At 43.9% G+C, this 24,979-nt stretch overlaps 1 protein-coding gene across 5 annotated transcripts in view; it reads right to left on the bottom strand.

Moving 5' to 3' along the window:
* Positions 1–24,312, bottom strand: part of kirrel3l (kirre like nephrin family adhesion molecule 3, like) — a 48,541-nt gene extending 24,229 nt beyond the window's left edge. For 2 of the 5 annotated variants that reach the window (XM_036132162.1, XM_012862607.3), the window contains exon 1: positions 23,598–24,312. In XM_036132162.1, the coding sequence (XP_035988055.1) occupies positions 23,598–23,646 (49 nt within the window). In that variant the 5' untranslated portion in view covers positions 23,647–24,312. The remainder of the gene's footprint in view (positions 1–23,597) is intronic. The other 3 variants (XM_012862609.3, XM_012862610.3, XM_012862611.3) reach the window with 2 other exon arrangements.
* Positions 24,313–24,979: the final 667 nt, after the last annotated feature.

Here is a 24,979-nt window from a genome sequence, read left to right on the forward strand (position 1 = left end):
AATATGTGAACGAGCGTGCAGGACAGGCCTCGCGTTAATAGGCAAAGCAACTTGTCAGGCACCAGAGGGCACATTTGCCAGTTGCTTTGACACACTGACTTTGCCGTCACATGGTTGGCGTTAAGTACAACAAAGCGCCCTCCCAGACTTGACCGTCACCTACTAAAGAGCTTTACGTTGACCCCGACTCGTGCCTGCGCTCCCTCTTTCGTATCATCCGATACCTTCACATTAGGAGGGATGAGGATGAGACGGACAGATGTCAACGATGATCTGTCCACCGCTGGACGTCTTCCTTGATGAAATTAGACGTTCTTTCTGTGTATAAGCGTAAGCTATTGTGCTAAACAACTGAAAAAAAAGGATAATAGCTCCACTGAAGATGACCTTTAAAGAAAATACAAACCCAACACACAGCACATTTACTGGCCGTGTCACCACAGTAACCGCTGGACGTAAAAATATACCCAAGGCTGTTAGTTAATTTAACAGGAGGCCACGTCCTTCAAGTAAACCATAAAGTAATACAAGACTCCGCTCCCTGGTCGTATTTCCCTTCTTTTGCATCAACACTCGACTGAATACATTTCCGAGAGAGATGCTCCGTCTTGCGCAGCTATTTTACTCTATGACCTCAATCAAATTCAGTTCAAGGAGGCCAGCTTCCGCAGTTCGGGGTCTCTGAATACAAACGCTACCCAGTTTTACTGGTCGATTTAAACAGCTTTGGTAAGCCCAGATCTTTCTTTTCTTTTCTTTTTTTTTTTTTTTTTGTCAAGAAAGCAGCGTGGAACAAGGGTACAATCTACCTGGCTTGATTTTCCATAAAAAGGCAAACATAAGAAAATGAGAAGGATAAAGAGGACTCTATAACATGGCATTTGGTGAATAGCTTTAAACTTGGAATAAACAACCTTTTCCCCCAAATGTTATCCGTTGTGCCTTGTCAAGATAAGGCTTCTAAATCTGGCTGGAAAATGGGAACTCCGCTCCTCTCTGCGTGGAATTATTATCCCTTTGTTTTAGAGCTGAGCTCTTTTGTCTTTCTTTCCCTGTGTGAATGCACTTGTGCGTATATGCCTGTACAAAGCAGACAGTAGGGCTGAGCGGCTGCACCAAAGAAATCCCAAAGGGGATGCTGCACCCATCTCATGTTTGATCTGGCTACTAAGCTCATTAGCGTGACTCCTACAGAACTTCTGAGAGCTCGATCGGGGGCTAACAACAGATACCACCCACTGGATTGTAGCATTGTGGCATCATAAACACATGAGCTCAATGTGTGAGAACCTCTGTTCTTTCATTCAGCTTTGGACCTTCGCAGACGGCTCCAGCCTGCGTCTTTGCAGATGGTCTTGTCTCTAATGGTGCCCGGGCAGATTCAGTTCTATCCTTTTCTCTCCCACGCTGCATTCCAACTAAACCTCCCACCCACCCACCCGATCTCGCTATCTTTTCTCCCATTCTGCGTTTTTGTGCCCAAATTGCACTCTAACAGCTTTTTAAGAGCTGTTTTGCCAGAGTTTAATCCGCCTAGCCTCCCCTTTCAGCCTTTATTCCATTGTGAAAATCTTGGCTCAGGCCTGGCCCTTTTTAGAGAGTGGACGAGCTCATCTACCCACCAGACTAACACCCCCCCCCCCCCCCTCCAGCCCCCAGCTGATCCACTGACACCCCCATCTAGGGCAATTTCCGCCATTTTTGCATCCATTTACAATCCATTGCCATCCTCTCACTGCTCTCCTTACCGCACATATGTCTGCAGTCAGTGAGGCATGATCCCTGAAATCAATGGCTAGCAGGCCCTCCTCAAGCATTAGGTAAGGTGTTGCTAATTGTCGATTTGCTTTCTCTAGGGCTCTTCTGTTATCCCTCTGCCTTTCTAGACTCTGTCAGCTGTCATCCTCTTCCAGACGCCCCCTAAAACATTCTCTTCCTCGTTGCCGTCTTGGATCCCCTCTGTCCCTTTTTCTTTTGCTCTTTGCATTTGTGGCGTGAAAATCACAGGGGTTTGTGTCAGCCTGTCAACACAACACTCATGAAAGCAGGTTAGAAGGGGGAGCAGCAGGGAAAAGAAGGAGCCATATGTTTGAAAGCTGAAAAACTAAGGCGAGGTAAAAGTGGCAAAAAAAGTGGGTTTCTGTCAACTTCCAGCGACAAAGGAGCAAGTCAGGAGGGTGCATGGGGCGATTGATGGAATGCTGTAATCAGCCTGTCTCCAAGGCCGTCACCGCAAGGCTTTCCCCCACTGCGACGGGGCGCTGCACACATCAGGGCGGCAGCGAGGCTGATCGCAGGGGCAAGCCGCCGCAGACCCACTCACTGAGTAGCTGCTGCAACAGCTTCCAGCAGATAATGAAAATAAGTGGTATGCATGCAAAAAGAAGAAAGTGGCGAGTGTGTGTGTGTGTGTGTGTGTGTGTGTGGGAGGGGGGTCGACCAAGAGTGCTGACATGACAAAGTCCGCATGCGAGTGCATGTGAATGATCCGCCACAGTCACCGTGCTGCAGTGTCTTGACAACCTGCCTCACGTATATATATGCATGTTCGCCCTCATGGGTCCCGTTTCTTCGGCGTTTTTGGTGTGGACAGAAGCATCTCACTTTGTAGAATTCTAGAGCTCCTTTTAAACTATCCCTCCCTCGAACAGACACACACAAATATACGTGCACACTCTGAAGAAGCCCCAAGCCAGAGAGCTGACTCCGTGCAGACAGATAGCAAGTGACTGGCTGGCTGACTGGCAGCAGGACAGGAAACAAAAAGCGATGTGGAGAAAAAAAAAGGAAAGGAGGGGGAAGTGTGGGGTGGGGGGGGGGGTGGGGGACTGCGGTGGTGGTATGAAATTGTCTGTACACATCAGCTTGCTGTGTTGACAAGATGTTGATTGAGCTGGTCTTGTCATTTCGCTCCTGCTCACCCCCTGGTGTTTTTCTCAGCAAGACAGCTGCTGGCTGGATGTGTGTCACAGTCCCAGCCCCTGTCTACCCCCCCCCCCCCACCCCCACCCCGCCCCGCCCCCCTCCCTGCATCTTCTCACTACTCCATCCCAGTTTTTCTTACTCCCTCCCCCTCTTTTACTCGTGTTTGGATAGAGGGGCTTTCACTACAATTTACTGTGCTTTTAATCATTATCTTCTTGTTTCTTCCCCCCCCCCCCCATTTTCCAAAAGCCCTGCTTTAGCGTATGAACAACAGCTGACACGACATGGTGGATAAAACAGTAATGGAGCCCAACATGTGGCCGAGACACGGCTCAGAGATGGAGCACGAATCGGGAAAATATGACAAGCAAAGCTGACACCAGGCATAAGTGAACTAAGCTGCTGCATTGGACCCCCAGGCCAGCAGACCCCCCCCCCCCCCCCCCCCCCTCCTCCAAGAGCGTTCCTTCAAATACTTGTAATTATACAAGTGGATCAGTCCTAAATAGTTTAGAGTCAAAATTTAGAGATACAAGCCAGGCTTTTCTGTAGAATCAATCAGAACTCACGTAATGTAAAGTTTGCCACCTATAGAACATGTTACAGTTTAATGTTGCTATTTTAACAAAAAAAAATATATATTTTTTAAAACACAAGCTATGGTGCATATGCATATACGTAACAGACACAACAGACGGCTTGAGACAACTGTTCAAACCATTTTTAGTATGTCCACATGTATATTTTTTTTATGCTTTTGGAATCAAATATCTCATTCAAGGGTCTTTACTTGTATTCTGTCTATAATATTTACTAATGCCAGCTGATCAGCCTTATGTGATGTCATCAACCCAGTTACACATATTAGAATCTGAATACTTTTTAGGTCTGCTTTCATTAAACCTCTTCTTGTGAAATCTTGTTGTCTAAATACATGCATTATTATCCAGCTGTGGTTTTAGTCGGCACCTTTTGATAGGAAAAAGGCACCACTGTATAGAATCTTTAATGTTCCTAGTTTTATTATACCTGTCTTTGCTTTAAGTCATATTTCAAACACAATATAACAGCAAAAAAAGATGAAACCTAGCTGAGCCCTCAATCCTGACTCAACATTTAAACCTTGCACTCCCACACCAAATAACTGATTCATAGGAATAGGTAAATCTCCACTATTTGTTTAAAGCTATTAATTCAATATTAATGTAAAGTGGAATTCGGGACCCAAAACACATTCTACTTAGGGCCCAGTTCAATCTTTGGTCGGCTATGATGACAGTTAAACAAAACAAGTAAGTATACTAATGAATGACTCATTAAAATCCTTTAAAGGATAAAGACAATATTTTAAATAAATTAAAAAAATGTCTTTATGTTTTATATTTTCCAAATGTTTTAGAAATGAAAACAAAGGAATTCTCAGCATAGATTTTGCAGCGGGACTCACAGCCTTATGCTCTGGGGTATCAATTAATTTAGTCATGGGATTTGCGGCCTGCTCTTCCTAATTGAGCCCAGTGGAGACCCCCTTGGCTCTTCGCGATAGGAAGTAGTGTGCTTCATAATTAATACTCCCCCCTTTTATTATTATTTTTTTAATGAGGGTGGTATTGCTGTAAATGTATGCATCTCATTAGTGCGAAAGGGTCATCTATTGCATTGTTCACTCCTGCAGTGTTTGCTTCGAGTGAGATGAATAAGAGACAACCTCATTCAGAGGCAGCGGTGGCGCACCGAAGTCAGGGCTGCACTTTTGTGTTTGAATATAAAACACAGCTAGCTCATTGAGAGTCTCATTAGTGTTGCTTAATATGTGTGCTTTTTAAAGCTTAGAGGTTAATGCCCGACTTGCCTCTATTTCATTGGAGTTCTCTTTAATTTGATGCATAATTCTCTTTTTTCATTCTATTTTCTTATTCTGAAGAGGCTCTTCACACAAAGCAGCTGAGCCGTGTTGTGAACCCCGCAGCCGACAGACACACAAAGACAAACAAACGCTTCTAATTAAATGTGTTTAAAATGGTTCTTGTCACTCTCCGTCTTGCGCTCGCTCCGCATTACCGAACATATTTCAGAACTATACTATCGCCCCCCCCCCATCTCTCCGCCAAGGGACTATAACTCCTGGCGATTAAACAAATTACCTCCTCTCCCAAGACAGCCACGGCTCTAGTGGAAACAACGAGAGTGTGATTCACAGAGCCTCCACCTCTCTGGTTCTTACAGAGAGTCCTCAAACTCTCCATTGGTAACAACTGCCCGACTTAGTCTGCCACTTTCTTTTCCTCTCCTCTACATGGCTTGCAATCGCATTAAGCTCAAAATATTTTCATCGAGCATGAAGTCAAAGTGATAGTTTCAGAAATTAAGTTCTGCTAAAAGGTGGAACGCGATATTGACGTAAGGCATTTCTGGTTAAAATTAAGTCTGTCAAGCATAGTTCTATTTCTTCTTGCTGACAGCATCTGATTGGGTCTGCTGGAGTAAGTGTACGCAACTAACCGAGGGTAGGAACGTGAGTTTTAAACTTTTGACACCCTGTTGTGTCTACAGTTCAGACTCTTATTTTGAAGCAAGAGAGAAAGAAAGTCATTCTTGGGTTGGTTTATTTTCTGGACTATTACAAACTGCAGAATACCTTCTAAAGGTTTGCATACACCACTGTGGTGTTTTTGACATGGAGTTGTTTAAAGACAGTAAGTGTCTCCTTCGGTCTTGGCCCCTCGTCGACCAGCAGCTCATTTCAGCATCTGAGTCCATCTCATCTGAAGTTCTACCAGATGGAGGTACCAGGTGAGTTATCTACTGCAGGTAAGTTATTAACCTTTTCTAGCTTTTAACAGAACCTCACTTAAAAAAAAAAAATCCTGCACATCATCTTTGAAACATTCTTTAAGAAAATTAGTCCTGACAACGAGCTTTAAGAACACACACAAAAAAAAAAAAAAAACGGGAGGGAAATGTAACATGGCAACCTCACCACATCCTGCTTTGTGCTGAGAAAAGGAGGGGGAAGGAAAGGGAAAACTAATTTCCTGAAACTCCATTTCTTAAGCGTTGATTAGTAAAAGAGCATAATTAGAGTGAAATGTGAAGTCAGGGTTTTTTTCAGATTGCGCTGCTTCCTCTAGAAAAATCAGGCCATGATTAATGAATAAATGATTAATGAGGGATCTAATTAATCAATTAATTATTAAGCAAGTACTCTGAACAAGAAATGGGAAGGATGACAGTGAACAGAGTATTAGAGATGCTTAGGTTGCGTCCTGGAGAAGAAGAGGAGAAATGGGGATAAACATCCTGTTTGTTCTGCCGGCTTGTCTCATCTGGAAATAGAGAAGAGTGAGGAAGAAGGTGGATTGGAGGAGATAAAGTTATAAGTGTTTCTCTTCCTCTCTGTCCTTTTTCAAGAATCCTAATCTGGGAATGATGCATTTGGAAATCACCTGCAAATACTTGGGTCAAATCTTTGGGCAATGCATAATATTTGAACTTGAACCCTGCAGAGGAATGCCTCCTACAAGGCTGAGAGCGATCCAGAGTTTCTCTACTCCCATGTCTTTAACTAGGACACGCCATCAATCTTTGATAATCTGCACAGTGGGTCTTTCCTGTGTGACCAGGCTGATGGGACTGATGGGACATCACAGCCAGAACTGATGTATGAAACGTAGGCTCCAAATGTAACTGTGATATACTGGACCGTTTCAAGTCAAGTTTGACCTTTTTTTCCAAGTTATTAATCACTGCGCTGAAAGAATATATGTGATCTATCCCTCCCACAGGAACTCTGCACACTTTCTTCTTTGGCATGGTTTTCTTCTATACCTTTAGCTTAGAGGTGGCGGATTTTTTTTTTTATCACTCTCTCTCTCTCTGTCAAAACTCCCCAGAGCTGCAACACAACAGGATATGGAAGAAAATATTATTTTAACGCGGAGGGGTTTATTGTCTCTATTAAAATGCAGCATTACACCATAAAGATGCACCCTCCCTCTCTTTCCCCCTTCCACCCCCAACCCTCACCCCCTCCCCTGACAACCCGAAACACTTCCTCAAAGCGAGAACATAAGAGAAGAAGCTTTCATCCCCGCATATTTTTCCCCGCCGTTTACTGCTGGCCTTATTAAGAGTTGAGTGACGGAGGCAGAAAGTGCGCTGGGAGAGTCTCGGGGGGGGGGGGCTTTGATGGAGGTGGGCGATGGAGCCGTAGGATGGCTGAGGGTGAGCTCATGCCTGCGTTTATCCCCTTAAAGTGTTTTATAAAGTTCTTTGTCCGTGTACCGTTTTCCCTAACACGCCTTTTCTTCCTCTGTTCTTTCTAGTTTATTGTTGCTCCCAAATGGCCACTGGCTGGACTAGTGCTGTATTCTGTCCTAATCACACCATGGCAATTGCAGATTCCCTCAGAGTCAACCGGGTGTGAATAGATCTTTGTCACCCGGGGTGGGCTGGCTCATTAACTGTGAAACCCTGCACATATGGCGGCTGTGTGTTGGGATGTATCTGAGCGGAGAATGCCATGGGCAGGGCTTTTGACCCTTGCCCGGCCTTTAACTCTTTACCGGCTGCACTGAAGTCTGCGATTTGATGAACTTAAACACTTTCATTGTTTGCTTTGTCTCGGGGTGTGTCTTCAAGTGAAGAACGTTAAGTTTGCAAGTAGGGGCAGATGTGTGTGCGGCGTGAATGGTTTACCAAACACAAAGCTCACGCCTTTTTCTCCTGCTGCAGATAAGCATGCAAATGCCACTTGCCCTGTTTGCATGGTGGAAGCGGAGCGATGCAGGAAGGTAAATGGCGTGCATCTTTGGTGGCCAGACTTCTGTGGGGGTAATCTGTTTTTGTCATGGTGCGATAAGACTGTTAAGGGTTTTAATGAGGATGTCCAAAGCGTCCACTGCTGTGACACTGCCCCTCATAAAGGGCAACGTTTAAGAAAAGGGGAGAGTTTAGCTTGTGATTATTCTACAAGCTCCTAAAAGATAACTTTTGGAATGTGAAACCTATCTTTAAAGCTCCTTGCTCTCTCTGTAGCTGTAGTTGTGTGGACAGAGTCGGCTAACAGAGGCTTCACGTCAGGCTGGCCAACAACATTCGCTTATTTTTGTTATTGGTCTTGACTTCATTTAATCAATCCAAAATATCAAATACTTAAACTGATCCAACTTGAACTGGATAATTCAACATTGAGCTGAGTTTTTCCTAAGAAAACCAGCTTCTAAAAGACACAAAAGGTATTTTCAATGTTTCTTTAGGATTGGGGCACCTCCGAATGAGACAAAATATGAAAACCACAATATATGGACTGGTTAAAGCCAGACTGAATTATTATTATGCTACATTTTTTTAAGATGCAGTTTTTGATACGTATTACCCTTTATGGGTAACACACATCAGGTAGCGCTGGTGTACGTCTGCTCAATGGACACCTTTAGCGCACATTGGGCAAATGTGTTGAGCCAGGACAGGTTAGAGGCCTCGGCGCTTCAGAGCACAAGGTTTGGACATAGGAGCATTGGCTACTGGCTGGACACAGCCAGTGAGGGTTGTTAAAAAATATAATAGGGCAATGTTTTTTTGACACACATCCAACGCTGCTAAAACACACAGCTTTTTTACTTTATTTTGCTTTACTCTATATGGTTTTCTGATACATATTTCTAAAGTATTGTTGTATTCCTTTAAACCCAAATTAGTCTTTTCATGTCGCTTTGAGAGACAGATGCATAGTTACCAAGCTCCCTAAGCCACAAAACCCCACCTCTTTCCCACCTTTCAGACCCTTAGAAAGATAGTCTCATGTGTTTAAGTTTTTTTATGGCTTTATCCATATAATTTAGAGGCGTCAAGCTTCAATGATTTGCAAAAGGAATTATCCCCTTCCTGTGTTGTCTTTGGTAGCATCAATATCCACTACTCATACCCAGTCATAGCTCCCCACCTCCCCTCTATATAACAGCATCATTATACAACTACTAAAATTCTGTTTGTCTCAGTGTCCCATGACAGGATTAGAAACAGTGCCCATCTGGACACCCCTTTTAAAAGCGCCCCAGATCGCAACACCTTACCTCTTAAGCACTAGATGTTTGCAAAACAACACTTACTTTGCTGGTCACATCTACAGATAGGCCTTGGGTTCGCAGCTCTGATAAACAAGTGAAGTGTTACAGGGCTCTTAAGCCCATCTGGTGAGATGATCGATCATTAGACAGAGTGTGGAGATAACTCGCTCAGCTTGCCTGCTGGCTACCGCTGATCCCATATCACTCTTGCAGGATACGGTATGAATCACAGGAAGTTGAGATCAATCTATATAGATTGTGCCGCGTGATTACAAATGAAGCAAAAAAAAAAAATCCCATTTGGCTTAGCCCCCTCCGATGCTTCAGCGTCTGGCTGCGCTTGTGTGCTTGACACGCCCATCTACGTGCATTAAATAACAGCGTTTTAACTTTCCCCCTGTACCGATTTTCTGATATTTGCTGTGTCCAATCTGCAATCTGTCCCAACATTACTCGTTTACTCCGCTCCGTCCATCCTGTTCGCAAAATCTCCCTGCTTGAGGGAGCCGTCTTTTAAATCTTAATTAAAACAGACTCAGAATCCCCCCCACCCCTCCCCCCCATCTCTACCCCTCCACCCTCCCGGGGGATGGCTGAAAGCAGCTTAGAACAATCAAGAGAATGGATTAGAAGTGAGAAGAAAAGACAAGAAGAGGAGAAGCAAGAGAAGGAGGCTGAGGTGGAGAGGGGGTAGGTGGGTCCGGATGAATAGAACGGCAAAGAACATTATTGAGGGGAAAGAGAAAAATGACCCCTTTCCTTCAGCCGCCTGATCCTCTCTGCTTCCTCCTTCTGCGTCTTCTCAGGGTCTCTCTTTCTCTCTCTCAGGGCTCTGGAGTCTTGGCCTGACCTATTGACATTCAGCTTCTCGGCAGATTAAGCAGCGAATGGAGCCTCTAGAAAGGGTAAACACACTGGAGGAACAATGACCAACAGGCAGCAACCTTATTGGATTCTAATTAACTGCCAGGAGAGATGGCTAGGGGCATGTTAAGTGCTGTGGGACACAAGTTAAACCCCCAGACCTCAAGTACCACAACTCAGATCACCTGCACTCCGCTTCCTTTATGGGGACTGTTTATGTCTTCTCTTTATATTTAATTCTATCATACCGCTACTTGATTACAAGTCTTCTATGTAAGCTGGAAAAGCACAGAAAGTGTGAAATGTTATTAAACTTTTCCGGAGCTGAATAAATAATTAAAACCAAAACTGAAAAAAAAGAGTCTGTCCTTCCATCTGTTCATGTGGTCACTTTCTTACACTGCAGATGCCACATTAAAGGTATATAGCCACATTATATTCTTATACAAATACCACAAACTGTTTGATCATGATAAAATAAGGTTATATACACCGAGCCTCCATCTTGATAGTGTTTCGATGGTAATTTTTGAAGCTAGATAGAATCCAGCGCCGGGCGCGATGAACAGATATAAACAGACGTGCCGCCATCTACCAGCGGTATCGCAGAACTATCATAATGTCGGTTTGCAGAAATAATAAATCACTTGTAAATAATGCCCGACTGAGCTTGACCCTCTGCAATGCCTCGCAGTAAAGCGGCAGCTCGGCGTGATCAAAGACCAACCGTTATTAATTAAATACACTGATCTACAGCAACTTTAAGAGCTTCATATCAGAACGTTTACTCACGTCACTAAACTCTGCGGTCACCTCTGAGCAATCAGCAAGTTTAGTACGCGCTTCAGTGATTACCAACGTTCATGCTATATTCCCAGCGACATTCCAGTCTTTTCCCTCTTGGAATGATATATTTTTGCCATTATTTTTCACTGGATCTTGGACCATTCTTCATTGTTTCCCTGGGAGATGCTAATAGCCGTTAGCTGCTTCCTTGTTTTATGCTGTCTTCTGTGCAAGCTGAATAAATAATGAAAACCAACACAGAATAAAGAGTCCATCCATCCATCCATCCATCCATCCATCCATCCATCCATCCATCCATCCATCCATCCATCCATCCATCCATCCATCCATCCATCCATCCATCCATCCATCCATCCATCCATCCATCCATCCATCCATCCATCCATCCATCCATCCATCCATCCATCCATCACTGTGGTCACTTTCTAACACCCAGTAGTTTTTGTAGATTCCACATTTAAGGCCAAGCTAATATACCATAAAAGCATAGAAAAGCTTTTCATTGGGGCTTTACAAATTGGTTAAGATTTAACCAAAAACTATTAGTCTGGAAAAGTGCAGAATTCTGACATGAAAACTTTGTAAGAACTTTTTTATACTATTCTTTGAATGACGTTGTCCTCTGTTTTCTTGAAAAACAAGAACAGCAAACAGACACTTTTCAAAGCGCACAGCTTCTACCTTCTACCTTCTACTCTACCTTCCTTTTTTTTTTCCTGACAAGGTGGAACGCGGCTTGTCCCCCCCGAGGCGGCTGTTTGACTGATCAGGTTAAAATACGCTGAAAAATTGGCAGAGATTATTTTATATTAAACAGATTGAATTATATGTAGCGAAGAGTAAGGAAGAAGAAGAGCAAAATCATTTTTCTGCATTGCCCCCGGGAGGAGCGCTACGGGAGGAAGTGAGGGAGATAAATGGGAAGGAGTGCCTAGCCGATCCTCAGTGGTCACAAATCTGAAAAAAAAATGCAACCTTTTTCTTTCTTTGCTTCCTCTCTCCCCTCCAAAAGAAGCAGCCTGCTAATTTGAGGGAGTCCAACCTGTTCGCTGTATACGTGTGAACTCGCTCGCTTGAGCAGTGGCCACTCTTGTCTTTTAAGCGGTCCCCTGATTAGGCTAACTCACAATGGTGATGTGGTTTCAGGGGTCCCCGGTATGGAGCCACAAGCACTAATTAGACTGGGCTCATTAATGCGTTAGTATGTGAGCGAGAGGACCCAGACCACCAGGGGTTAAGGCTTACACAGGAGGGGGAAAAAAATGCAATGCCTAACTGGAGACAGGCCATCGTCACCTCAGCCAGCATATAAAGCAATTCATTAATTAGTGTGAAAATACACATGAACACACGAAGAGAAGCATATATACACACACAAACACACATGCAGACTCACACCTCCTTGAAAATACACACACTAGGGTTATGGGTTTCCCACATACCCAAGGCTTGTTAACACATTACCCAGGATCAAAGAGCCAACAGCTGCAAGAGGAGAAGACCACAAGTGTTATTTGTTGAGGATAATTTCAGCCTAGTGTTATGTGTTTCTCCTTTGGCAACCCTGATGCGGTAACATTTCTTTTTCCTCCCTCGAAACGAACAACACTCTTCCCTCATCACCATCATGTGAGAGTATTCTGAAACCTCCAGAATACTGTTTTTTTTTTTTTAATCAAAGCTGGAAGGAAATGAATAAGAGCCTCAGTTGTGATCCAAGCCCGGAGGTGTAAACGGGGGGATCCACATGACCACTGTCCATTTCCACACCATTACAGCAACAGTCATGGCTGTAATGGATTGAATTGGGCCATTGATTTCTCTCATGCACCCTCTCTTTCACCCGTTCAGAAGAAAAACTGTCTATATGCACCCAGTCCTTTTTAAATAGGATGCCAAATTCTCCAAGACAGCTTTGCACAAAAAATAAACCTTAAACCGATGGTTCTTGAGCTATGATGTATCACCGGTGGTACTCGGGCTGCCTTTAACGGTACTCAGGAGAAAGTAACTTGAGGTAGATGTTGTCTTCATCAGAAACTTCTCAAAAGAGAACAGCAGTGGAGAAAATGTTGAGAACTTCTTGTACCTGGAACAACTTACCTGTGGCTACGTCTGCTGAAACAGAAGTTGAATCTGGAAATTACATAAACCCCTAACGTAACTGTGTTATGCTTTTTGTTGTTAGGAGTAGTAGTACAAAATCAGTGGGTTACTACATGATGTGCTTAGTTACCAGACTAACTTCTGTTACCAGCACATACTAATAACAAGGTTCTTTCCTGCATTTTGTGTGTTTAGCCAACATGTTTACTACATGTGAAAAATGTTTACTTTGTGAAAAATTTTAGAAGCTATAAACCTTCAGAGGTGCAACTTGGCTATTTTTACTGTAGTTATTATATTTGATTTACAATACAGTCATATGGGAAGATTGGGGCGGGCAGAAACTTATAATTTTCCACTTCGAATTCCAACTTCAAGGTGACCATTGTGGTAATTTTTCATATCTGAAAGCGGGACATTTCTAGCCTGGCTCTCTCTGTGGCTAACTCTGGCATATTTGCATATGGATTTCATGAACCCATATTAATTAATATGCATTGTCCCATTTCAAATAAATAAATAAACCATTAAATGAGAGCCAATGGATAAGAACTTTTTTCATCTTTTTCAATTTAATAAAATAACTGAAATCTAAGAAAGTCCATATTGTGTAGTACTGCGGTTTTTAAAACTTCTATCGATCTGGTGTTACTTGTAACACTTGATATTTAATGTTTGCATAAAGTTTGAGAGCTAATGCCTAAAGCCAAAAAAAATAACCAACCTACACACTCACACACACACAACCAATGCAATAGATCCAAGGTGGGTTAAACAAAGGGCTAAGTTTCAATTGGCTTTTAAAAACCTCCCTCGGCTGTTCATGGGGTTGACATCAGCCACTATAGTCTGTCAGATGTCAGACTGTTTAGAGAAAGGAGAATGGTTAGGCTGAGGTCTATAGTGTGGTTAATAGCTAATCTGAAGTGTGACGACTCGAGAGCTTCTCTCGACCTGCCTCAATGGGCCTCCAATCAGGTCTGACAAGCCCCTCAATCTTTGGTCAGCTGTTTTAACTGGCCTGTGATTGAGGGACTTCATTAAGGGCCTATTTATCTTTTCCTCTACCAGAGTCCTAGAAAGGCTCCTGACATGTCCAACACACCCAAGTACCGCCTCCAAGGGAACCAGAGCAGATGCGTCACAGTATTAGCACATGAAGAGAAAGTATAAGCGCGGCAGAGATGGCTAATGAACCAGCTTCCATCCCCGGATCTGACTTCCTTTGTACCGCAACCTCACAAATTCTTTCCGGAGAATGTTTGCAGGGCATATAGCTTATGAGGGACCCGGCATGTGTTGTTAAGTGTAATCCTGCCTGAACAAAATAGCAGACCAGATGAACTCGTGACCCCTAAAAGGACAGGGACCCTCCCAAACAAGCCACAACAAACAGCTCTCTGTAGCCACTCTCTGCCTTTGATCTGAAGGAGCTGAGATGAGATCAGTCTCCTCTTCCCTCTCTTCCATTTTGCCCTTTTCTCTTTTCCTGTACAACATCTCCTTATATGTCTCTTTCCCCTCCTGCTGAGCAGGTGTATAAAATGAGCTGCCTTATTCCTGTGGCAATGGGCCGCGCCTAAAAGTGCAGTCTGTGAAGAGAGCTTTTCTCTGCCTGCCTCTCATCTTTTATCCTTTGCATCGCCCCATCTCCTTTACTCACCCCTTTTCCTCTCCCTTTATCCTTCTCCATCCCCTTTACTCCTTTTAACGCGTTCCCTCGCACTCTTGAATATGAAACAGAAGGCCCAAGCCTCTCATCTATCTGAATTCATCAACACCTCCCCGTCTATCTCCTTCCGCGTGTCTCTCTTTCAGCCTATTGTCTGTTTAGCTATACGTCTAATTATGCTGTCTCACTTATGTAATTAGTGCAAAAATAAATGGCTGCCATAGCTCTGTGTGGCCCCCCTTCACCCTTCCCTTTGCAAGCTCTGAGAAAACAAATTATGGAGTACAATAGGTACAAATGGCTTCTGCACCAAACCGCATGATGGATGCATTCTGGATTCCCTGCATCTCATCGCTTCCCTTTTTTCCCCTCACTCTCTTTACTCTTCCTCCTTTCCCCATTATCTCCAGCAATATATGTCTCTGTTCGGAAACTGGATAGGACTTTAGCGATTCTCGCACACCTACCCTATCATTGTATGGCTATATCATCTGTCTTCCCTTCTTGGCAATGACACTATATTCACCCTGACAAGATATTAAGCAAACTCTTTTTTTTCTGCCCCTGTCTTTTCTTTTCTTCCTGCTCCGAGCCCTTCCCTGTTGTCTCCAGTGGTTCCCTCTCTTCCACTATCCCCCAGAGCCTTCCGCAAACCATGACTGCAAAGCAAACGCCTGGGACTTTCAAAAGCAAACAGCGAGCGTCTCCGTGCCATAGCCCCATCTGTGGATACTCCGAGCAGAGGAACAATCGGTCCCTCTGCTCATCCGCTTCGTTCCATTTCCGGCCCCCAGGGATCCGCGCAACGTAAAGGATATCTAAGTCAGATGGGTGCAATGTGCTGGAACAATGGTTGAGCTGCTTCGTCTGAAGAAGATGGGTGTTTGGTTTACTTTAGCCAGCTTGGAAAGCACTTAGCCATGTGTTTTTTTTTTTTTTTTTGTCCTCCCTGCAGATTCTTTACAAAATCGTAGCAAGCATCTCCTGTACCCCACCCTTACGTGCACGCTCAAGCTGACACGTGCACGCTCATGAGAACACATGATTTTTAGCCCAGGGTGTCGCACTATCAAGTTTCCGTTATTCCCCCTTCAGACTTTCAGTCATCTACCTCTTTGTTGCTTTTCACCTCTGTTGTCTGAGAAGAAGAACTGCAGGTTTTCTTTACACCAATACAAGCATATCCATTACCTGGAATGCCAGGATCCGAGCAGTAAATCCCTTTGACCCCCCTGTGCCTTCCTTTCTTTTCACCCTCTCTCTCTCCATCTCTCACGCTGAGCCCGTTGTTATCCTTGCATCGGCTTTCTCTCCCCAAACAGACAGAGAGGGAGAGAGACACACCTTAGCCTCCCACCGCCCCACGTCAACACCTCAGCCACCTAAGCACTTTGCTCTTAGCTCACGTTTCCACACGACTCAATGGCATAAATATGTTTAGCCATTGAGGGAGCTGCAGTTAAATGCTCGGTCAACAGCCTTTGACTGACATGCCTTCAAATGACGGCTCCCCTTTTCGCTCCGCCGACCTCCCGGGTTGAGGTTCCAATATTTTCCAAGCAAAAATGGAAACAAAAGACTAGGCTACCTTCACTCTAATCCCCCAGAGAACCCGCTAAGACAACACCGATCGGTCCAAGCAACAGCAGGGTAACTATTTTGGTTATTACTTGGATCAATACCACAATATTAGTCCAGGAATTCCTAGCAGTGTGAACTGATGAAATAAAACAATGTGATGAAAAGGGGGGGATGTAGAGGGGAAGCTAGACTTCACTCAAGGAGTAACTTGAATCTTTATTCTTGTAAGAATAGCAAACACATCCATAACAAAGAACGGGACCAGTTAACATGTTACATTCTTGCTTTTCTGTTGTCTTGTTTGCTGCCGATTTCAGAGCTCCAAATCTTAGACATGCTGAAACTGATTTTAGCCGATTCCTATTTCTCTTTAATTACTCTAAGAATAAAAGCTAAAAGGACAGGATTCAAAATATGTTTATCTTCCTGCCATGAGCTGTGATTAAATATTTATACAAGCAGCAGAGGTGATGTCACGCTACACGGGAGCAAGAGAGCAACACTACATTTGTAAAATATTTTTTCTAACGAAAAAATTATTAAGCAGTTTACATTTGCGATTAGCTTTTTAATTTAACAGTACAACCAGAATTAGAAAAGCAGCAGTCTATTTGTATCTCTTGGAGAAGGTTGATTCATACTCCGACGCTGAGATTTCCAAAAAGGTTGTCAACATTTCCATATCCAGCCTGTCCTATGCACAGAGCACCTATCCTGGTAAATACGTTCAGCCTTCTTGGTATCACCTAAAAAGTCTTTTTCTTTTTTGTTTTCTCCAAGCTAGAATGACCTGCAAACTTGTCTTGAAATGTAGTAGAAGTTACATTTTTTAAAACCTCCATGCAGCATCAGCTACCAAAGAGAACCGTCGTTGCCGCGATCTTGCGCTGCGTGCTTGTGTGGGCGTGTTTAGTGATTAACAAATGACTCGATTTTGGAATTTCCGGCTGGACCCTCTGTGGTCAGGGCTGATAACGAAAAATTGGCCGATTTCAATCAAGAGCCTGCTTCTCGGAGCATTTTGGATTTACATCCATGTGTATGGTAGGGGAGATGAGATTTCATTGGAGTGTCAGCATCTTTAACTGGACAATTAGACTTTAACTGATAAGCTATAGAACAAAGCACATGCCTCTGAAGACGTCAGAGACTCGTCCCAGCCTATCGTCTACATTTTCTGTCTCTGCCCTTGACCTCCCTGAGCGTGCCTGTGTGTGTTTTGCGGATGTTGCTTCAGCAAGCTTCTTTTGAGCCATTTCTGTCTGAGCTCTTAGCCCTGGTACACAGCGCTGAATATTTCAGCTCCTCTGCTCACTAAGTGCCACCAACAATCAAATTTCATAAATAGGGAGTGAGAAGCGAAGTGAAATGAATCAGCATCTGGTGTCAAATTAATGCTGTTTGGTGGCACTGCAAACAGAACTTTTTTTTTTTATCCCCAGCAAGACGCCCCTCGGCTGCCAAAATCCATACAGCTATCTCTAATACAAGGTTAAAGAACACGGCGGGTGAAGATAACACAAGAACAGATATTGCTGCGATGCAGAAGATAAATTTCAATTTGCTGTTTGTTTTTTGTCTCACGGCAGGAGATATGAAATCCTTGTCTTCCCAGGCAGCAATTGATTGGAAAATAAAAATGAATGCGAGGCCCTATATGTCTGACGCTTTCTCTGTTGCGTCTTGGTTTCTGGGCTTAGGGTCTTCTGAGGCGGTGATACATCTCTCTAGGAGGAGGTGACACTTGCATTTTTAAGGAAGATAAATGCAATCCAAGTCTTTCTCAAAATAGCTGCTACTGTATGATTGTGACTGTTCCCCTTGGGGGATGTTTTAATGAAAGGCACCAAATTAATCCCACTCTCTTCCTCTCCCCCCATTCTTTCCATTACTGTGTTTGCATAGAAGGATAAAAGAGTAAATAATTTTCTGCTTTCACCTCCCCTCTGTAAGTTGATGATACAGCCTGAAGAACTATGATGGGGGGGGGGGGGCATCAAGGCAATGGCAGGATGCTGACACGGCCCTCCTTTGTCCCATTCTCTTTCATTTCCTCCCCAGATCTTCCGACTGCCCCAGAGGAAGACAAGGTGAGGATGTGCGGAGACAGACGCGGGGAGAGAGTGAAGACAAAAGGAGGATGGGCAGATGGAGATAAAAATAAAACTGCATGGGGCCAAGCGCCATCAACAGTTTGCTACCTGGCTACTTTTGTGCTTTCCTGTTTTTGCCTGAACCAGCAGCGCACATCCAGTTAAGTTGCTCAGAGCTGATAACAACGCCTCCGGACGCGCTGCCAAGTTCTTTATCTGTGTTTACCCAAATGGCAAAACTGATTAGAGACAAGCAGCGTTATGAAGCTCCATTGTTCCCCCTTTTACTTTGGGCTTCTTCTTCCACAAGAGTGGGGGAAGGGGAAGAACACGAGGATATGAAGAGGGCCAGAGAGACAATGCCATGCCTGCATGACAGGTCCTCAAGGATGACAGAGAAAACAGACCATTATTAAAGATCCTGATCCTTCCTTGCTGTTCTGTTGTGCAAATGCCTGGTTGGTTACCAAGCATTACCCCACTTCATTTTAAGATATTAAACCAAAAAACAAATGAAATCTTGAGATCCTATGATATTAACATATTGTTGTTGCTCAGTTGTGTTGACAGAGTCGACCTGTACAGACACCTGACCGACACCTGGTCACAGAAGGATCGAGGCATCACCCACCAGTTTTGGGTTGTTTACCTGGCACTATTCCAGGGCAAGAAATGGTGACAGAGTAACAGGCGACATTAAAGCTTCCTGTCAGGACTTTTTTCTGTGCATTTTTAGAAGCAGACCGTCTTCGGAATGACAGCAATAAACAAACAAAGGAATAGGAAAGGATTCTTAGAATAGAGATTATTTTAAACACAGCTTGAGATTTATTACACTTTTATTAAATATTTGTGGAATCCTAAAACGAGCACTTTTTGATCAGTATCAGGAAATTCCTTGGCAAAGATGAGTAAAAAAACCACAATACAAGGACTGTTCAAACCTGGACTGGGTTGTTCTATGCTGATTCTATGCTAATCTGCTCATTATTTCAAACACAGTTTATGATTTGTGAAACCTTTACACCATTTGTGAATACCAAATATGGCATATTCTTAGCGCCTCTTCATCTCGTGAACCCAATATCATGCATCATCTAGGCTCATGAGCTGGATGTATTGTCAACCCCTATCCATTAGGCTAATGCTACTGATAAATTGATATTTCAAGAATCTAGTAAAGTCAGGCAAGGCAAGGACCTGTTACCACCCTCAAGGCATACTGAGATAAAAAAATATATTTTAATCTCAAAATTGCTAAAACTTTTTTTATCATATTAATTAAACAGATTAATGTTCTTTTATTTTGTGTTATTTTATTTTTCTAGAGAAAGTGATGAATTGGCAGAGTTTTATCCAACTATATGAGCATACATTGACCTCACACTGCCACCATCCTCCACCTGTCGCTCTGCGCTGCTGGCCAGCTGACACCAAATGGGTGCCACCACCTTTTTTTTTTTTTTTTTTAGAAAAATGTGGCTGTTAGGAAATATTTCCTGTCTGCAAAATTGCAAACACTCATGCTTTGGAAACTAAAGGTGTACTGACCATTATTCTTATTCTGATAGCACCGTTTTAATACCACAGTTGAAAAGCTATGAGCTGCTATCCAGATGTTATAAAGTAAAGCATTTAGTTGATTTAATCAGTAGATCTTTTACATTATTGTGTTAATATGATAGTATCATGAAATCTCATACAGGCCCATGTCTAATTCAGATTTCACTTCCAGTACAGAATCCTACAAGAAAATCATTACTCAGAGCTCACACAGGATACAAGCAGAGAGGAAAATATCCTTATCTTTGGCATGACTTTGTCTTCTAAATAATGCAATCCATTTGGGTTCGGGACTCAGCTGTGTTCAGATTCTGCTGTGTTTGCACTATCTTGCACCTCATCTCTCAAGCCCCTCGTTGGCTTGCATAGGGCTTCTTTGGCTTTCCAAACGTTCTACTGTCAAATCTTTTTAATCACGCGGCCTTAAAAAAAAGATTGAAAAAGTAAGGACAAAGCGATTGTGACCATGGTTTTGAGCTCGTGTGACAAGTATAACAAGAAACAGAAAAGTTTAAGAAACCTCAGTGGAGTTTTTTTTTCCTTTCCTGTTAACTAGAAGCTTTTCTGCTTAATCACCAGGATGCCGGTTACACATCAATGTCTCATCCCCGCCAAGCCTTCCTGCCCACCACCCTTCGTCTTTCCCCTGCTTCTTCTTTAACCGTCCCCATCCAGACTCCCTCCAGAAGAATTCAAAGAGCACAGAGTGTCAGTTCATAAAATATGCACGGCTGCTTAAAGCAAACCTCTTGGGCTCTGTTGTCTCTGCATCCACATACAAATATGTGCTCCATGTATGTAAGACCCATCTTTGGTAATGAGGAAAAGGAAGATGACAGGGGGGGGGGGGGGGGGGGGGGTATTTCTCACTTCCTCGGCTACATTACAGCTCTACCTCTGAACTCTATTGCACGAAGTATGCGATTGTGAATGGGCTTTTCAAAACCTTTGGTGAACGTCTGCTTTCTGCCTCCGGCCCATTAGGCAGACTTGCTCTCATGTCCCCCCGATTTGCAGTCACATATTCAGGCAACCGGGTAAAAAGAGCTGTGAGAAGAAGAAGACGAAGAAAAAGCAAGGTGGAAAATTTCCCCGGCATTACACTATAGTGAGACGTGAGTGGCGACACGGCTTAAGAGGAAGGGAGAGAAACTTGTAATCTCAGCTCGCAGCCTTTGAACTTGGCCCAATGAGACACGGGCGACCCAAAGCAAAAGGTTCCAAAGAAGAGCTCACTGAAGATTACTCAGAATACTGATGCAGTGTGGAATCCAATTCCTCTGGGAACCCTCTGAGAAAGTAAATTATCTGTGTTGAGCGAGACTACATACATAGAAATGTATGCGATATGCCATGCGTGCACATCAAAAATAATGGCAAAAAGGAGCTATGAGTTGAAGTTGGATACATTTATGAGTGCAACCAATTTTGAGCATCTGCGCCGTAAAAGGTGACCCAGTAAATGAGGTCTAGGGTCTCTTAGGTTCTAATTAGGGCAGCTGTTGCAATTTTCATTATTTGTGCGTATTTGTGTCTATTTGTGTGGAGGGAGAGCATAAGAGAGACATGTGAGTGTTTCCGATGTGCAGTGGGGTTGAGGTCAGGGGATATATGCCACTGTCTGGCTTTGGCTTCTTCTCATCCAGCTGCCGCTGGTCTGTCAGGGAGCGGAGGTTTACTGGTGTCATGTCCCTTCCCTCGGGCTTTTGAATAATGACAAAACCATGCGGAACCGAGGGCTGGAGGTGAAGACGCACACGCGCAGCAAATGGCCATTTGGGCAAGCTTTGCCATTTGCTTAAAGCTGCAGGGGAAACGGATTCATGCAAGAAACTACAAATGTTGCCCAAAGGACAAAGATTTTATAATTCCATCTTCTGTCCCTCCAAGAGAAGATGTGTGTCAGAATTGAGTGCGCTTATATATTCTCTGTGACCTAAAATGAATGTGTTTATTTCAAAGTGTCAACTCTATGCATGTATGAGTAGCAGTGAGATTTTCACTGTATGATAACTTGAGTAAAACAAATGTACCCAAAAACAAATTTCATATTTTTGGGTACATGAACTTAAACAAATACAGAAATAACACCTGCAAAAACTGATGTTTGTTTTCAAGTAATATGTTAATATAACATAACTTTATTGTGCTAAGTTGTTCAGGATTCTATTTCTATGTCATTACCCAGGCAGAAATACAGTAGTCTTTGTTTAGCCAGCTGACCGGCAGTGTGCAGGTGCCGGGGGGGACGTGAGGGGACGGGCAGCATTATTCTACACAGCGGGAGAAACCTCGGGTCGCTCCAACACTTTCTCTACCATCTTATTAAAAGGAATTTAAGCCACAGAAAAGATGTGACTGAAGTTTTTTGCACTTTTGAAAATATTTGAAACCACATAACACCTTGATATTACAGGACTGGCTGACCCAAAACCGCCTGGGGCCCCTGGCAAAATTTGGTTTGGGGTCCTGATTCCAGAAAGCAGAATTTATTTAATTAATAGCAGCAAGAAAATGCTGGAAAAAAACGCTATTTCTCCGATTTAATCTTTTGGTGTTCATAGTGTTTCAGTGCAGACTCGGTATAGTTGGGTGGGAGATTGATCATTATTGGAGAATCAGTGTACCACTTGTCATTTATTCACTGATGAGTTTGCAGATACATTCCCCATGCAACTACATGTAACCACAAACTTCTAGTTTTGAGATCTATATTTTGCGTGGGAAGGCTCCTAAGGGCACTCTGCCGCCAGCCTGGGGGGTGGGGTGGGGTGGAGGGGGGGGCAGCAGCTTAGTTTGTTTATCCCTTGGGCCGGCTCTGAGCAGCTGCTCAGAAATGCAGCTTGTTGATGCTGATGTTTTTACTTCTGTAAACTCTTTGAAATCTAGCACATGGAAAAATAGATGATTTTAATGTAAACATTCACCGAAACACATTACTTAGATTTCCAAATGCGGAAATTTGCGTAAACATAAACAACATGGTGATGAGTTTTTATATAGCGCACTTTGCCATGCATCGTCTTCTGGAATAAAAAAGCAGAAAAGGGTGGTGATGTGTGTGTGTGTGTGTGTGTGTGTGTGTGTGTGTGTGTGTGTGTGTGTGTGAGGGGGGGGGGGGGGGTAGACAGGTGCTTTGTTTCTTTGCCCGCGTCAAGAAAAACAAACGCTGTCGCCCAATGTGTCTATCCCACTATCCCACTAACTCTCCCGTTCCACGCTGACTCTCCCGTCTATCTTTCCATCCCTGCGTATCAGTGTCCATGTGCTTCGCTCCCTCTACACTTATGCGCTTTTTCTCTATTTGCGCTGAGGAGCTACATCCAGACTGCTTGGGTGAAAATCACCGCGGGGACCGCTGAGTAACTTTGGAGGGTCTGAGGGATACGGAGCCGTGCATGGAGCGCCACACCAGCGCTTATTGCGAGACTCGCTTTGTCCCGTTCTCTCTCCTTGTATGATCCACGCTTTTGTGTTCCGAACTGACTCCCACACACGCTCCGCAGTCCAGACCCACTCTTTTCTGTTTGTTTTCAGAATAAACCCTGAGTTACACTTAATGTAGGTGCGCCCCGACGCCGTAACCCTGCGCAAACTCCCTAATTTAAACATAAATGCTGTATTTGCACAAGAGCAGGGCTCGTTAGGACAAACCCAAATTACGCATTGGCCTTAGTCACTCGGGCATAAGTGGACCGAAACCCTTTTGCTGCTGGTTGCTCCTTTTTCTTTTTTAAATAAGTGATTAAACATTTACTGGCCATTAACAGCAGCGAATTGTAGCATTGCAGCAGACCAGCGCACTGAGGCGACTTGACGCAGCGCCATATGGAGCAGCGATCCATTCCCTTCCATCAATACAGACCTGCATGCTGAATTATATTTAAAAAAAAATCTAATAAGATAAGCGCATCTTACCTGTCACCACAAGGCAAAAGATGAGGTATAGAGAAGTAATTTCAGACATCCTGCCCGTTGACTGTGTTGCGTGAAAAGATCTATGCCGACCGAGCTGGCTAGGTCCACCGCGGCACCAGAATCAGAAGAAAAAGCGCACCGAGATCTGTCTATAACGGCATCCAGTGTGGAGAAGTGACTCTGGACGGTTCGATCAGTGCGTAAACTTTCACTTAGCTGTAAATCTCCATAGTTGGTAACTTTCCCGCAGCATCAGCTCCTTCTCCAGTGTCTGTCCCTTGCCTCGCTGGCACGGCTCTAGCCTCCTTCTGCGCTCTCAGGCAGTGTCAGTGGTTCAGGCGTTTCAGCCAAGCTTCATCCACGGTCCGTCTTCAAGCCTTCTCCAGCATGCTGCTTCTGCTGCTGCTGTTGCTGCTGTTGCTGCTGCTGCCCCGGAGCCGCACGGAAGCGATCTATCCTCCGCCACGGAGCGCAGTGACAACAATCCCGGTGAAGTTGCCTCTCTGCGGTCCGCAGGAGTCTCTGCTCTCACTCTGCTCTGACTCTGCTCTCACTGTACCTCACACTCTCTCCCTCGTTCCCTAACACACGCTTCCTCCCCCCCCAGACGGGTCTCCTCCTTTTACTTCTCACTCCCTCTTCCCAACTGAAAATGCGCTCTGACAGTCATCTGGTGGTGGGGTTCAACGAATCTGGCTGAAGCTGACTGTGAGGAGCCCCTTTGCCTCAGACGCTTCCTCAAGAGAGTGCCCCCCCACCCCTCCATCCCCCGGCGGCCCACGCCCCCAGGGGGCTACCATTGGCTGAGCAGGTGCCAGGAGGAGCACTTTAAAAAACGCTGTCTCTGTTAAAAGACAGCACAATTATCTTGAGTTAGAAATCTTATTGTAAAATTCGAGGTATGTGAATAATAGAAATACATAGAATGCTTTACAGAAGTTTCTGTCAAATCAACTTTAATTTCCTGTTGTATAACAATATTGATCTTTTGTAATTTTTTACGGTTTGCAAAATTTCTTGTGCATATTTACTTATTAGGCTTTGATTAAACTTCTATTTGGTTAAAAAAAATGTCCAGAAGTTGCTATCATCCCCATTGCCTTGCAGCACAAAGTCTTAAGAACATCTTACCACTTCTATCACAACTGGTGGAGTTTGTTTTCACAGGTTGATTTCCCGCCATGTACTCAGTTTTTTAGCACGTTCCACAAGTTTCAATTGCGTTACGTTGGGAGCCTTTCCAGAAGTTCTATGTTAGCTTTTAAAATCAGTTCTGATGTAAGATGTTAGGACCGTAGTTCTTTTGTAACACTCATTCAAACATCCAGCTGTTTATTTGAAGAAAAGCTGAAAATCTCAGAGGTAGTCCTACATCTGCACCA

The sequence above is a fragment of the Fundulus heteroclitus genome, chromosome 3, assembly GCF_011125445.2.
Source record: "Fundulus heteroclitus isolate FHET01 chromosome 3, MU-UCD_Fhet_4.1, whole genome shotgun sequence".
NCBI lineage: Eukaryota > Metazoa > Chordata > Actinopteri > Cyprinodontiformes > Fundulidae > Fundulus > Fundulus heteroclitus.